General features: G+C 41.9%; 1 protein-coding gene across 13 annotated transcripts in view; it reads right to left on the reverse strand.

Moving 5' to 3' along the window:
- Positions 1 to 13,094, reverse strand: part of ENPP2 (ectonucleotide pyrophosphatase/phosphodiesterase 2) — a 118,189-nt gene extending 105,095 nt beyond the window's left edge. For all 13 annotated transcript variants that reach the window (XM_073999341.1, XM_073999340.1, XM_045398628.2 and 10 more), the window contains exon 1: positions 12,956 to 13,094. In XM_073999341.1, the coding sequence (XP_073855442.1) occupies positions 12,956 to 12,976 (21 nt within the window). In that variant the 5' untranslated portion in view covers positions 12,977 to 13,094. The remainder of the gene's footprint in view (positions 1 to 12,955) is intronic.
- Between the last annotated feature and the right edge of the window lie 991 nt (positions 13,095 to 14,085).

The raw sequence follows: 14,085 nt of genomic DNA on the forward strand, positions 1-14,085 counted from the left end.
ATAAAGATGAAGCTGGAAACCATCATCCTTAGCAAACTACCACAGGAACAGAAAACCAAACACCGCATGTTCTCACTCATAAGTGGGAGTTGAACAATGAGAACACATGGACACAGGGAGGGGAACATCACACACCAGGGATCGTGGGGGGCTGAGGGGCAAGGGGAGGGAGAGCATTAGGACATATACCTAATGCTTGTGGGGCTTAAAACCTAGATGACGGGTTGACAGGTGCAGCAAACCACCATGACACATGTATACCTATGTAACAAACCTGCACATTCAGCACATGTATCCCAGAACTTAAAGTAAAATAAAAAATAATGAATGAAGAACCTGAACAGACATTTCTCAAAAGAAGATACACAAAAGGCCAACAGGTACAGGAAAGGTGCTCAACGTCACTAATCATCAGGGAAATGCAAAGCAAAACCACAATGAAATATCATCTCGGACCTGTTAGAATAGCTACGATCAAAAACATGAAAGACAGTAAGTGTTGGCTAGGGTGTGGAGAAAAGGAAACCCTTATGCACTGTTCGTGGAATTGTAAATCAGTGCAATCATTAAGTAAAACAGTGTGGGGACTTCTCAAACCATTAAAAATAGAACTGCCATATGATCTAGCAATCCCACTACCAGGTGTATGTCCAAAGGAAATGAAATCAGCACGTCGAAGAGATATCTGCTCTCCTATGTTTATTGCAGCATTATTCACGATAGCCAAAATATGGAATCAACTTAAGTGTCCATCAGCAGATGAATTGATAAAGAAAATGTGGTATATATACACAATGGAATACGATGCAGCCCTAGACAAGAATGAGAGCGTGTCATTTGCAACAATCTGGATGAACCTGGAGGACATTATGCTTAATGAAATAAGCCAGGCACAGAAAGACAAATACCACGTGATTGCATTTATATGTGGAATCTAAAAAAATCAAACTTATACAAGCAGAGAATAGGACAGTGGTTACAGAGGCTAGGGGTGGGAGAAATGGGAAGGTGGTGGTCAAAGGGTACAAAGTTTTAGTTAGAAAAGATATCTTATTCCTCCAGGAGGAATAGGTTCTGGAGATCTATTATACAGCATGGTGACTAAGGCATAATAATGTTTTATATACTTGAAAATTGCTAAGGGAACAGATTTTAAACATTCTCATCACCAATGATAAGGATGTGAGGTGATAAACCAATGTTAATTAGTTTTAAATGTATACATTCACCAGTGTATACGTGTATCAAAACATCACATTGTATCTCATGCATACGATTTGTCAATTAAATAAACAATAAAGCAAATTGCATAGATATATAAACAAATAATTTCATTTAGAATCTAGACCAATGGGTTTCAAAGTGTGATCCCAAACCAGTCAAAATAGCATTACCTGGGAACTAGTTAGAAATGTAAATCCTCTGGCCACACCAGACCTACTGGATCAGAAACTTTAGGGGTGGGGCTCAGCAGCAGGTGTTCAAACAAGCCCTCCAGGTGACTCTGATGCAGCTGAAATTTGAGATTGATCTACATATTTCTATTTCCAATAGCGCCCTTTCCTAAGACTGTTTTTGTGAACCAGCTTTTTCTTTTCACTCTCTTTTGCTTTGCAAGTGTGAAATAAAACTTTGACATGTGCTGGAGAAAACAACAAAAACAGGCAGGACAATATCTGGCCTGCAGGCCATAGTTAACCAACCCCTGATTTTGAGCATTGCAAGAGATAACATATGGGCTTTGCATGATCCCTAGAATACAAGTCACTGAAAATGGGTAGTATAGGCCAGGCATGGTGCCTCACACCTGTAATCCCAGGACTTTGAGAGGCCAAGGCGGGAGGATCACTTGAGGTCAGGAGTTCGAAATCAGCCTGGCCAACATCGTGAAACCCTGTCTCTACCAAACATATTTTTTTAAAAAATTGGCGAGGTGTGGTGGCACACACCTGTAATCCCAGCTGCTCAGGGGGCTGAGGCAGGAGAATCAGTTGAATCTGGAGTTAGAGGTTCCAGCGAGCTGAGATTGCGCCGCTGTACTCCAGCCTATGCAACAGAGTGAGAGACTCTGTCAAAAAAAAAAAAATGAAAGAAAGAAAAGAGAAAGAAAGAAAGAAAGAAAGAAAGAAAGAAAGAAAGAAAGAAAGAAAGAAAGAAAGAAAGAAAGAAAGAAAGAAAGAAAGAAAGAAAGAAAGGGCGGTGGAAGGGAAGGGAAGGGAGGGGAGGGGAGGTGAGGGGAGGGGAGGGGAGGGGAGGGGAGGGAAGGGAAGGGAAGGGAAGGGAAGGGAAGGGAAGGAAGGGGAGGGGAAAAAGGAAAAGAAAAAAAGAAAAGGAAAAGAAAAAAGAAAAGAAAACGGGTAGTATAATTGTTGTGGTTCCCACATGAGATGAGCAGTGCTTTTTCAAGTTAGGTCAAAAAAAAAAAAAAAAAAAAAAATTCCCAACCAAACTCAAGGAAATTTAACACATTGTCAATAACCTCTGGAGTCTTCCTTGGGTACATGCATAATTTTCATAGACTTTTAAAATATTGAAGAATTATTAACACTCCACCCACAAAATTGTCTTACAGATAGAGTTGCCAGATACAATACTTTTTTAGTATTTTCAATATTGGGGATGTATTTATCCTAAAACAGTATACATTGTTTATCTGAAATTGAAATTTAACTGGGGCATCCTGGGATTTTGTTGTTTTTGTCTTTTTTGAGTTTTGCTAAATCTAACAACCCCTACCTATAGATCTCTTAGATAAGTTTCACCATCTGGGAACCACTGGTTTTATTGCATAACAGGGATAACCTAAGATAAGCAATATTTTGTTCTTTCAGGGAGGAAAAGAATTGCATTCTTATGGAATTATCCCCAAGGTTAAAAACTAATAACTCCCCTGTGTAGAAGCCACTGAAACACTCTGAGACATCCCCGCGCTCTACACTCACGGATGCCAAGAACAAGCTTAGGTCACCCAAGGAAAAAGTACGATAATCTTGCATTTGTTCCTACTGATTAAAGTCGAGCAGCTTCCAGGAAAATGTAGGCGTCCCTCGCACCACTATGTTGAATTAATATCTGAACAGTATTAATGATGGAAAAACTCAAATATATCCAACATATCCAAAGTTTTGCAGTTGGATTTGTGGGTAATCAAACTGTGTACTGAGAAAGCCTATTTTGTCAGTAAACAAAGCTCCAAAGTGGAGACGAAATATTCTTTGCAAGTAAACACAGGGGCCTAAATCAAGGATTCCTGGTAAATATTTGATAATAATGACGCAGGCACACTAGGTGCCTTCAGGCTTCAGATATATTCCAACAAGAAGGCTTATAAAATCATTCTCACGAAAGTTATAAAAATGGGGAAATGTGGCTCAGCATGCTACAATCTATGTCTTTTCAAACTTCAGAGAAGGAAGATGATATTTGACATGTCCATGAAGATGAATGCATTGAGTTTTACTTAAAAGAGCACAGTATTTACCATCAGAAGACCCATGTTTGAGTTTCCACACTACCACTTCCAAGCTGTGCAGCCTTGAAAAATTCACTTAGTCTCTCTGAACTTCTGTTTTCTCTCTCTAAAACAGAGAGGAAGAGAATTCCCATCTCACACGCTTTGGTCAGGGTCAAGGAGATAATAGAAATGAAAATCCTTTGCAAGCTGTGAAACTGCAAAGCACTGTCCCGATCATTTCTATGAAGAAAGGCAAACTCTCTGGTGACTGGAAAGTGAAATAATGTTGTACTGAGTGTTACCAGCTAAAACCATGCTAAGGACATTATGCTTTCAAGAAATGTGTGTTAGTTAGCTCAGGCTGCCATATTAGAAAGTAGCAGGTGACTTAAACAATGAAATGTATCAGCCGGGCTCAGTAGCTCACACCTGTTATCCCAGCACTGTGGGAGAAAGAGGTAGGTGGATCACGTGAGGTCAGAGTTCGAGACAAACATGGCCAACATGGTAAAACTCCATCTCTACTAAAAATCCAAAAATTAGCCGGGTGTGGTGGAACATGCCTGTAGTCTCAGCTACTTGGGAGGCTGAGGCAGGAGAATCACTTAAGTCTGGAAGTGGAGGTTGCAGTGAGTCAAAACAAAAACAAAACAACAACAACAACAAAAGGCAATGAAACACATCATCTCACATTCTGGAGATGAGAAGTCTGAGATCAAGGTGTCGGTCGGCAGGGTTGGCTTCTTCCGAGGCTTCACTCCATGGCTTGTAGATGACCATCTATTCCCTGTGTCTGCTCCTGTGTCTAAATCTCTCCTTTGCATACAGACATCAGTCATATTGGGTTAGGACCCATCCTCATGACCTCCTTTAATCTGAATACCGTTCTGAAGACTCTGTCTCTAAATAAGGTCACCTTCTAAGGAAGTGGGGATTATGACTTCAACATTTGCATTGCGAGAGGATACAATTCGACCCATAACAACATCTTTCATCTATTCTATTAAAAAGCGGTCAAATGGGTTCAGAGTGTGTCCCAAAGCCTGCTTCTCCTCAGATAAAAACATTCCACTCTACAATGGACACCTTCTGCTTTAAGATGATAAATTATTTACTTTGGAATAAGGATTCAAGTCTGTAATACCTTCTCCAAACACCAAAACACTAGACAGTGCCCCTCTTTTCACGAAAATATCTTTATTCTGTAGCAAACATGTCACTTTCCCTTATATTTAGCTTATGAACAAAATTATGTCTCACACTGATACAAAAACACTGAAGTTTTTAGATTTCAGACTCAATTTTCTGTTCAAGACATTTACTTATCAGTTTTCAATCCCTCCTGTACTAAGCCTACGGATTGTTGACACATTTCCAAATCAGACAAGGTACCTTCATTAACTTATAGGACTAATAAGTATATATACACACATATAAAAATCTCATATATAATCGATATATGTAACATAAAATAAAAATGATGTTTTTAAATCATCATTTAAAATCATAAGGCAAAGTTAGCCCTTTTTGTTTTTAACTCATGCTTTCTTAGCGACTCAATATTCTTCTTTCCATCAATAATTGTCTTGCCATCTTAGAAAAATATAAATGTCCCAGACCAAATGGATGCATGAATATTTCTCTTGGGCGTTGGTCATTATAGTTCTTTTCGCAACATCAAAAATGTGGAAATAGCCTGATATCGAGCAGGAGTTTGCCAGACAAATCATGAGGCAGCTACATCTAGAATACAAGGCACCCATTGAAGATTATGTTTTTGAAAAATATATAATGAAATGGGGCGATATTCATGGTATGCTGTTAAAGACAAGCAGGTTACAGAAGGCTATGGACAATTCCAATTTTAAGGCTACATACACATAAAAGAATATAGAAGGGATATTCATTAATGTGCTAATATGCTTATCTCTAAATAGTGAGATTGTAGATAATTTTTGTTTCTTTTTTGTACTTTCCCTTTTTGATTTTTTTCCCACAAAATGCATGCATCACTCATATAATGAAAATATGACCTTTTTTAATAAATGAAAATTTCCCTCTGAAAGTTTATTGCTTCAAACAAAGCACCATTCATTCCAATGGGTTACTGTATTTTTGAAAGATCTTAGTACCTTACTTCTAGGAGATGATAACTTAGGGAAAGGGCTCAAAAAAGTATAAAAATAATTATATATTCAGCAATATAATGCAACCTATCACATTATAAAAAGACAATTTAAAAAGAAAAAAGACTGGGCATGGTGGCTCACACCTGTCATCCTAGCACTTTGGGAGGCCGAGGTGGGCGGATCACCTGAGGTCAGGAGTTCAAGACCAGCCTGACCAAGATGGAGAAACCCCATCTCTACTAAAAATACAAAATTAGCCAGGCATGGTGGCACATGCCTGTAATCCCAGCTACTTGGGAGGCTGAGGCAGGAGAATTGCTTGAACCCAGGAGGCGGAGGTTGTGATGAGCCGAGATCAGGCCATTGCAATTGCATTCCAGCCTGGACAACAAGAGCAAAACTGTCTTACAAAAAAAAAAAAAGCGCTTAATGAAGGACTTACCTTTTGATTTAGATTAGGACTTAATGAAAATGTATATTTTCCAGGAGGTACATAGACAATGGAGAGGAAGGGTATTCCTGACACAGGAAATGGCATAAGTAAACCGACTTGTAGTAAAATGCCTGGTCTACTCTGAGAGTAACAAATAGTTTAGTATGAGTAGTTCATGGGAGTTCTAAAAGAATGTCAGGGTCGAGGGAGGAAAATCAAGTCATAGAGCTGGATGGTCATAAAATTCATTGTTCAAACTAAGATCTCTTCAAGCATGAAAAAAGTTGCTGTTAATAGCTGCAGGAAACAAAAGCATACACTAGGACCGTACCAGGAAACCAGGACATATGGCCACCTAACAAAGGACTGGATCCCAGGACACCTTAAATGCCAAGCTCAGATATGTGAACTTTATACACAGAATCTTGAAATCCTAGGGTTGAAAAGAAATGTCAATGCCCTCCAGCCTGGCTAACCATATTCCTGCCTCTCCAACTTTTCCAAGAATTGCTATCAAGCCTCTGTTTAAATTTCTCTGTGACAAAGGACTCGTTGCCTTGGGATGCCTGTTAGAAAATTCTTTATTGTATTGAGCTGAAATGTATCTCCTTGTGTCTCTTATTCATTTGGCTCATTTATTCATTCATCCTGCCCTCTCAAAGACAAACACAATGATTATCTCCCTTCCACATTAGAGGGAAAGACAGACATTGTGACCCTCTAAATCTTCTCTTCTCTTCTCCTACACCCACCCTTCCTACAGCATTCCTGCAGTCTGTCACCATACTCTTATAACTCCTAATTAGCTTTTGAATTCATCCACTCTTGTCACCTTCCCTGCTGCCCTTTTGTTTAGGGCCACCGTCTTTTCTTGCTTATATGACACAGCGCATCCTAGGTGGTCTCTCTCTTACCAGCCATCCTTCCAACTCATTGTTCACATTGCAGCAAGATTGATCTTTCCAAGACCCCAAACCAATTGTGACACTGCCCTGCTTACAAACTCCATGGGCTCCCCATTTTCGTAAAGATCAACTACAGCTTCAAGAAGGACAGTGTCATGTCATTCTGGCCTCAGCCACCATTCCAGTCTCATTTCTCTCATCCCCTCCCCTCTCTTGCATTCCTTCTTTAGTCCCTTGCACAGCCCACTGAAGGTACTGACACCTCTGCTTGCAGGCCTCTTCCCTCCATCACCTTCACCCTCATCTGTACTCAGCCTTTGGGTCTCAATGTAGACATCACTTCCTATAGAATGTTTACCCTGGTCCCATTAAGTCTAGATTAAATATCCCTTCTCAGGTGGTCTCATGGGGACCTAAGCTTCCCCTATCAAAGCAAGTAGAATATTGAATTAAAGTCACCTGGTTCCTCATCGAACACCTCTGCTCCGTTGTAAATACCATGAGAGCAGGTCTTCTTCAGCACTGTTGTCTTCAACATCTAGCAGAGTGGTTGACACATAGTAGGTGCTCAGATAATAATAGACAATACAGTTGCTAATAAATTTATGTTTGGCACCCAGAACTAGATACGATTGTTCTGAATATGTTCTGAACAATACAGAGTACAATGACTATCATGTCTCATGTTCTATACTCTAGACCTCTTTTTCTTTCTTTCTTTTTTTTTTGAGACAGAGTCTCACTCTGTCACCCAAGCTAGAGTGCAGTGATGCAACCTCAGTTCACTGCACCCTCCACCTCTCCTGCCTCAGCCTCCCGAGTACCTGGGACTACAGGCACCTGCCACCACGCCCAGCTAATTTTTGTATTTTTAGCAGAGACAGGGTTTCACCATGTTGGCCAGGATGGTCTCCATCTCTTGCCCTCGTGATCCACCCGCCTCCGCCTCCCAAAGTGCTGGGATTACAGGTGTGAGCCACCGCACCTGGCCTCTAGACCTCTTTTAATACGACAAAACTCTGTTTTAAAAGAAACATATCACTACTGATTTTATTATCAGTTTAAATCTCTAAACCTTAACTATATGAAACTGCCACTTCTCTCTAACTTTCTGTCTCTTCCTCTCTCTGTCTCTTCCTTTCTCAATCTCCCTTTCCCTCCCCCTCTCCTTCCTATCCCCTCTGTCATACACATACACACATACCTAATAATTTGCAATTGACTTTTGGGATCCATGCACAAGACTTTTTATATCCCTCTCTACACACATACCCCAAAAGTTCAAAGTCAAAACAGATTATAACTTATTGATAACTTTTGGACTCCTAATCCTTATGCCTTTTCTCTTAGCAAATGGGAGCCTTATATTATGCCTTTATAGATATCAGTGATGCTGAATAAACACGAATGAAGACAGAGCCCAGTAGCATGCCACTAAAGACATTCACATGTCAATCCATAGTTTAATCAGCTCTCCTTTAACAAATGCATTCAACCAGTCATTAATCCAATCCATATGCACTTTTCTTTTTATTATTATTATTATTATACTTTAAGTTCTAGGGTACATGTGCACAACGTGCAGGTTTGTTACTTATGTATACATGTGCCATGCTGGTGTGCTGCACCCATTAACTTGTCATTCACATTAGGTATATCTCATAATGTTATCCCTCCCCACTCCCCCCACTCCACGACAGGCCCTGGTGTGTGATATTCCCTGCCCTGTGTCCAAGTGATCTCATTCTTCAATTCCCACCTATGAGTGAGAACACGCGGTGTTAGGTTTTTTGTCCTTGCGATAGTTTGCTGAGAATGATGGTTTCCAGCTTCATCCATGTCCCTGCAAAGGACATGAACTTATCCTTTTCATGGCTGCATAGTATTCCATGGTGTATATGTGCCACATTTTCTTAATCCAGTCTATCATTGATAGACTGATAACATTTGGGTTGGTTCCAAGTCTTTGCTATTGTGACATATGCACTTTTCTAATCCAGAAGAAGATGACAGAATCTGTGCCTTCCTGAAATCAATGTTGTCAACTGATTACAGTTTATTGAGTATAACCATGTTCCAGGTGCATTCACATACTTTATTTTAGTTAAATCTTCCAGTACCTATTATTCTTTTTTAATAGATAATAAAACCATCTCTCAGAAAATTACACACGTAGCAAGTGCCAGAACAGGGATGTGGGCCCAGGTCCTGTGACTCCAAGTTCATGGTCATTAGCACACATGATATTGGGATTATCTCAAAAAAAGAAAACATGCATAATTTGATTTATGCTGGCTCCACTATTCGCCACCTACTTCACTCTCCCAAATATCTGTGGAATTAATTAATTCCTTTGATTAGAGATTCCTAACCGGAGGTTCATTACAACTCAAAGGAGTCTCAGAGTTGACTTGTAATGAACCCACTGAAAGTTCATACAAAGTGCAATATGTGGTGTATCCTGCATTTTTTTCTACTTAGTGTATGGATACACTAAGTAGTGTGTATCTATATCTGAAAAGGACCTTCTCAAACAGTTTGAGAACAACTTCAAGTTTAAATAACTCCCCATCAAAGTTAATCACCATTCACCTTTCTGTCTGAAGGTTTAGATTGCACGCATCTCTTTCTTTAGGAAATCAAAACTGCATTTACTTATCTCTAGCATCCCAAATTCTCCATCACTTTCTAAAGAGTTTTTAGAGGGCTTGCCCACGGGCCCATTCTGAGGTCCTGGATGCCTTCTCTGGATCAAGCTTATCAAAGGACTCTTAGAAGCCCACCTATCTAGGCCTTTAGTGTCCTTGTCCCAAGCCAGGTTCCAGCCTAAAGAAGACTCCTTTGCCTTCACAAAGTCAACAGAGCCAAAACTGCAAGAGGCCTTTCTTGCAGCTCTTCCTTGGGGAAGGTTAGGATAGGTGCAATAGCAATAGGAGAAGCCCACCCGTTGAGATGTGAATTAGAAAGGGAACTGATAGACCCAGAGACTCGAGACATTATTCTCAAATATCCAGAAAGTCTAAACCCTTCCATTGCTAAATAAGTAGAAAACTACGTTTTCCCTGATAATCATACTTAATCTTTATTCCTTAGCATATTATAGATGATAATTTCCTGAAAGCTTCTGTATCTCTGTCATCTAATTCAATGCTTAAACATAAATAGTCATTCACAAAAATTGCACAGAAATTCATTGAGCATCCGAGCTAGGTCTAAGCACTAACTGTAATGATACTAAGACAAAAAGAGTTGCTCCTTAAGGACTGGTGTGGGATGGACAAGTAAAGAGATAGTTATAATAAAGAATGGTAAGTGCTCTGCTCCACAGGAACAAAGGAAGCTCTGGGAGAACAAGAGGGGGCCACGTAACCCATTGGGAAGGATGATCTGCATAGTTTCCAAGAGAAAGGGGCTTTCAGCTGGGTCTAAATAAAAATAGAGGTTAGACACAGACCTCATAGATGTACAGAAAGAAAGTCTTATTTAATAAATAGTTTAACATCCCTAAATTCATATATGATATGGACAAAATGTATATAAAATGTACAAAAATGGTGCATAAAATCTGGAGGAGTGAGTAGTAAGATATAAAAATGAAGAGGAAGGTAAAAGGCAAGTTGTGGAGAACATGTATCCACCAAAATTATTCTTGAAAGAAAATAAAAATGGGAATCTGCTGAAGACTTTTCGAAAAAGAACTGCATGATCCTATTACATTTTAGAAAGATCATTTGACACAGTCTGGGCACGGTGGCTCACGCCTGTAATCCTAGCACTTTGGGAGGCCGAGGTGGGTGAATCACTTGAGGTCAAGAGTTCGAAACCAGCCTGGCCAACATGGTGAAACCCCGTCTCTACTAAAAATGCAAAAAAAAAAAAAGAAAAAGAAAAAGAAAAAAAAAATTTACCTGGGCATGGTGGCAGGCACCTGTAATCCCAGCTACTTGGGAGGCTGAGGCAGGAGAATTGCTTGAATCTGGGAAGTGGAGGTTGTAGTGAGCTGAGGTGGCACCACTGTGCTCCAGTCTGGGCAACAGAGCAAGACTCTATCTCAAAAAATAAGAAAGAAAGATCATTTGACACAGTGTGGAGACAAAATGTAGGTATGCGCTGGGCAAGACTGACCCCAAATGAGACTAATGGGAAGTTGTGGCCAGAATGGAATTTGAGGGAATACTCGCCATAACTATAACAGTGGTGGGGAGGTGGAGACACGAGTATGTGTATGAATTATACTCAGCAATGAGAGTAGACAGGGCTTGGTGATGATTGTCATGAATGAAAGGTAAGAAGTCACCTAGGGTGATTCCGGTGTGTCTGACTTGGACAACTTGAGGAATGCCATTTAAGCAGTGGCAAAGAGAAGAGGAAGAGCAGGCCTGGGAGAAGAAGGGAGAAGACAGATCCAGGTCCTAACTCGCTGATTTTAAGGTGCTCTATGGGACATCAAAGTAGAGACTGGAATTTTAGGGGAAAGATTAGGCTAGGTTTGGGAGACATCATGTATGTGTAGTGGTTGAAGCCATTGGAGTGAATGAGATTATCCAGAGAGACTGCAGGATGAGAAGCGAAGAGAGTTAAGAAGAAAGAGCAGTGCACACGAACATTTATGAAGTGAAGCCCTTTAAGTATTAAATTGTAACTCAAAAGGTCAGAAGGGAGCCAGGGAAGCACGAGATTGCAGCATCCAGGACACAGTCAAAAACAGAGAGAGGAAAGGACCAATAGTTCAAAATGACACAGAGGCTGTGTGTGTACGTGGGGGTGCGGGGGAGTTGAAAATGCTCTATGGTTTTGCTACAAGGAGGTCTTCGGCGGCCTTGCCAAAGGTTGGCCCTCAGAGGTGAGGGTGGACGCCAGGTGACTGGGTGTGAAGGAGCAAAAGGGTAGTGAGGACAAGGAGACAGCAAATGCCACCCACTCTTTCAAGGAGTTTAGTGGGAAGAGGAGCAGAAAACTGAGGTGACAGCCAGAGGTGACCACTGCAGGGGAAACCAGAAGTTCCATTAAATACCTGATGAGCAGAAGTGCAGAAAAGCTCCTGCGCCCCGTGGAACTGGGTGTGTGAAAAATACATAAGCAATACCATCATTGGCTTCCCTCTCCATCCTGCTGGGCACTAGAGCGGCTTTTGTTTCCATTCCCCCTATCAGTGAGAAGTGGCTCGTGCTTCACTTGTTAAAACGAAACAAGAGTGTGGAAGCTCAGCAATCATCGCTGGAACCCTTTGACCCCCGCTCCGCACCTGAAGACCTGAAGACCGGCTGTGCCCGCTGCCCCTGCGGACGCTCCCCAGTGTTCGCCCTTGGAGATTTCCAAGTCCAAATCAAAAGCACCCATAATCAGTTGAAACCCAGGGCTCCCTCTAGTCTTATCCAAAATTAGCCAGATCCTTTTGAAAGGCTTGTTCAAAAAGAAGAGGACAAAGAGCCAAGAGACTGGCTGTGCCGAATTGTGCACGTCAATCAACATCTTTGTGGAGCCTGCGAGGGGCGCGTTGTGGGGAAGGGGCTCCCTCCTTCAGGGAGATGATTCTGTTTCCTGGAGGCAAGTGTGGGAGTCCAGAGGACCTTACTAAACATATTGTTTTAAAAATCCCCGTCCTTCTTGCCAAGCCACTGTCCCACAGGTAATAAACAAGAAGCCCGGCCGTCTCGCCGCCCAGGACAGAACTCGCTGTGCCCTGCAGCTGGTAAGGCTGAGGGTCGCCCGCTTGCACAGTGTGGAGCCGTGGTGAACCGAGAGTCCTCCACAGTCCCCCTCTGCAAGTCGGACCGGCTCGCCTTCCAGAAACCAGAGACAAACTCGATATTTACAAACTCATTCTCTGGCAACGAAAACTCGAAAAGAGTTGAGCTCCGCATTTGCGCGCCTGCAAATTGCTCCAGCTGAGTGCACGGGAACGCAGCCCAACAGGGACCGTTTTCCGGCAAACCTGGAGGCCCTTTGCAAGGTTTCTCTGCTTGACAGAATGGCAGCTGTGACCCGGGAGCCCAAGCAATGGAGGACGGGTAGAGAGAGGCGCATACCGTACCCGATCGGCGTGGCGGGTCATGCTGCGGGAGTCTCGGCGCCTGTTCCTGCCCGGGCGCTGCGGACGGGGCCTGGGTTGCAGCCCCGCGACCTGGGAGCTGTGCTCTGGACGGCTGCTGCGGACTGCTCTTGTTTGCACTGGGCCGTTTGCTTTTGGGATTTCTCCAATGCAGATGTAGTCAGGGGGCCGCTGTCCCGAGGGACAATGATTCCATTGGAAGCTGGCCTTTGACAAGACACACACATGACCTTTGACTAAAATGGCTTTGGGGAAGGAAAGTGTCGGGAGGCTGAAGACGGGGGCCGTCGTGCACATTCTCACCCCCGACAGTGCCTAAGTTAATTTTTCACCTTTCAAGGAGAACCTCTGTGAGGTTTGGGTTGCCATTTCTCTTTCATTCTGTAGGATTCAGTCTCTTGTTTCCAGAAGGATTTCGCTGCAGAAGTTTCCTGCTGTGTTGTTAATGCATTCCCTGAACTAGCATTTCCAGGTCAAACAGGGGCAGGCCTGTGTTGTATACGTTCCTCTGACACTCTGGAAAATATCACCACCATTTTTTTTTTTTTTTCCTAAAACACGCTACAGTTTACAAAGGGCTTTTCACAATCATGCTGTCATCTGGCCTCCCAAACAATGCGGGGGAGGCTCTCCTACTACTGCCATTTCACACATAAGGAATTAGAAGCTCAGAAAAATATTTGCCCAATCACCCAACCAGAAAGTGAAATCAAGGTCTTCTTAATTGGCATCCCGTCCACATCCATGAAACCACCCACCACCCTGCTGAGTGACCCACACTACTAATGAAAACACAATTAATATAAAGCAACAGTAGCTACTGTTATTTTAATTTTTGAATTACAAAAGTGAGCATCAGAAATTGTTTTATTAGATAATAGATGCTTTGTTCCTTGATATTCACAGATATCTTGAATTGATTGGCTACATTAAAAAAAAAATAGTTTACTGCTATAAGGATGCTGTGGTAACCAGACTAGCCACTTAGCTGTACAAGCCAGGTGTCCCCAGGGCTGCTACCAAAGTCCATCACTAACCACTATCAGTACTTCTTTCTATCTTATTTCTGGGTCCTTTCAGACAGTGACATACTAAACAAAAGGGAAGGGGCT

Source organism: Macaca fascicularis, chromosome 8, assembly GCF_037993035.2.
Source record: "Macaca fascicularis isolate 582-1 chromosome 8, T2T-MFA8v1.1".
NCBI classification, from domain to species: Eukaryota; Metazoa; Chordata; class Mammalia; order Primates; family Cercopithecidae; genus Macaca; species Macaca fascicularis.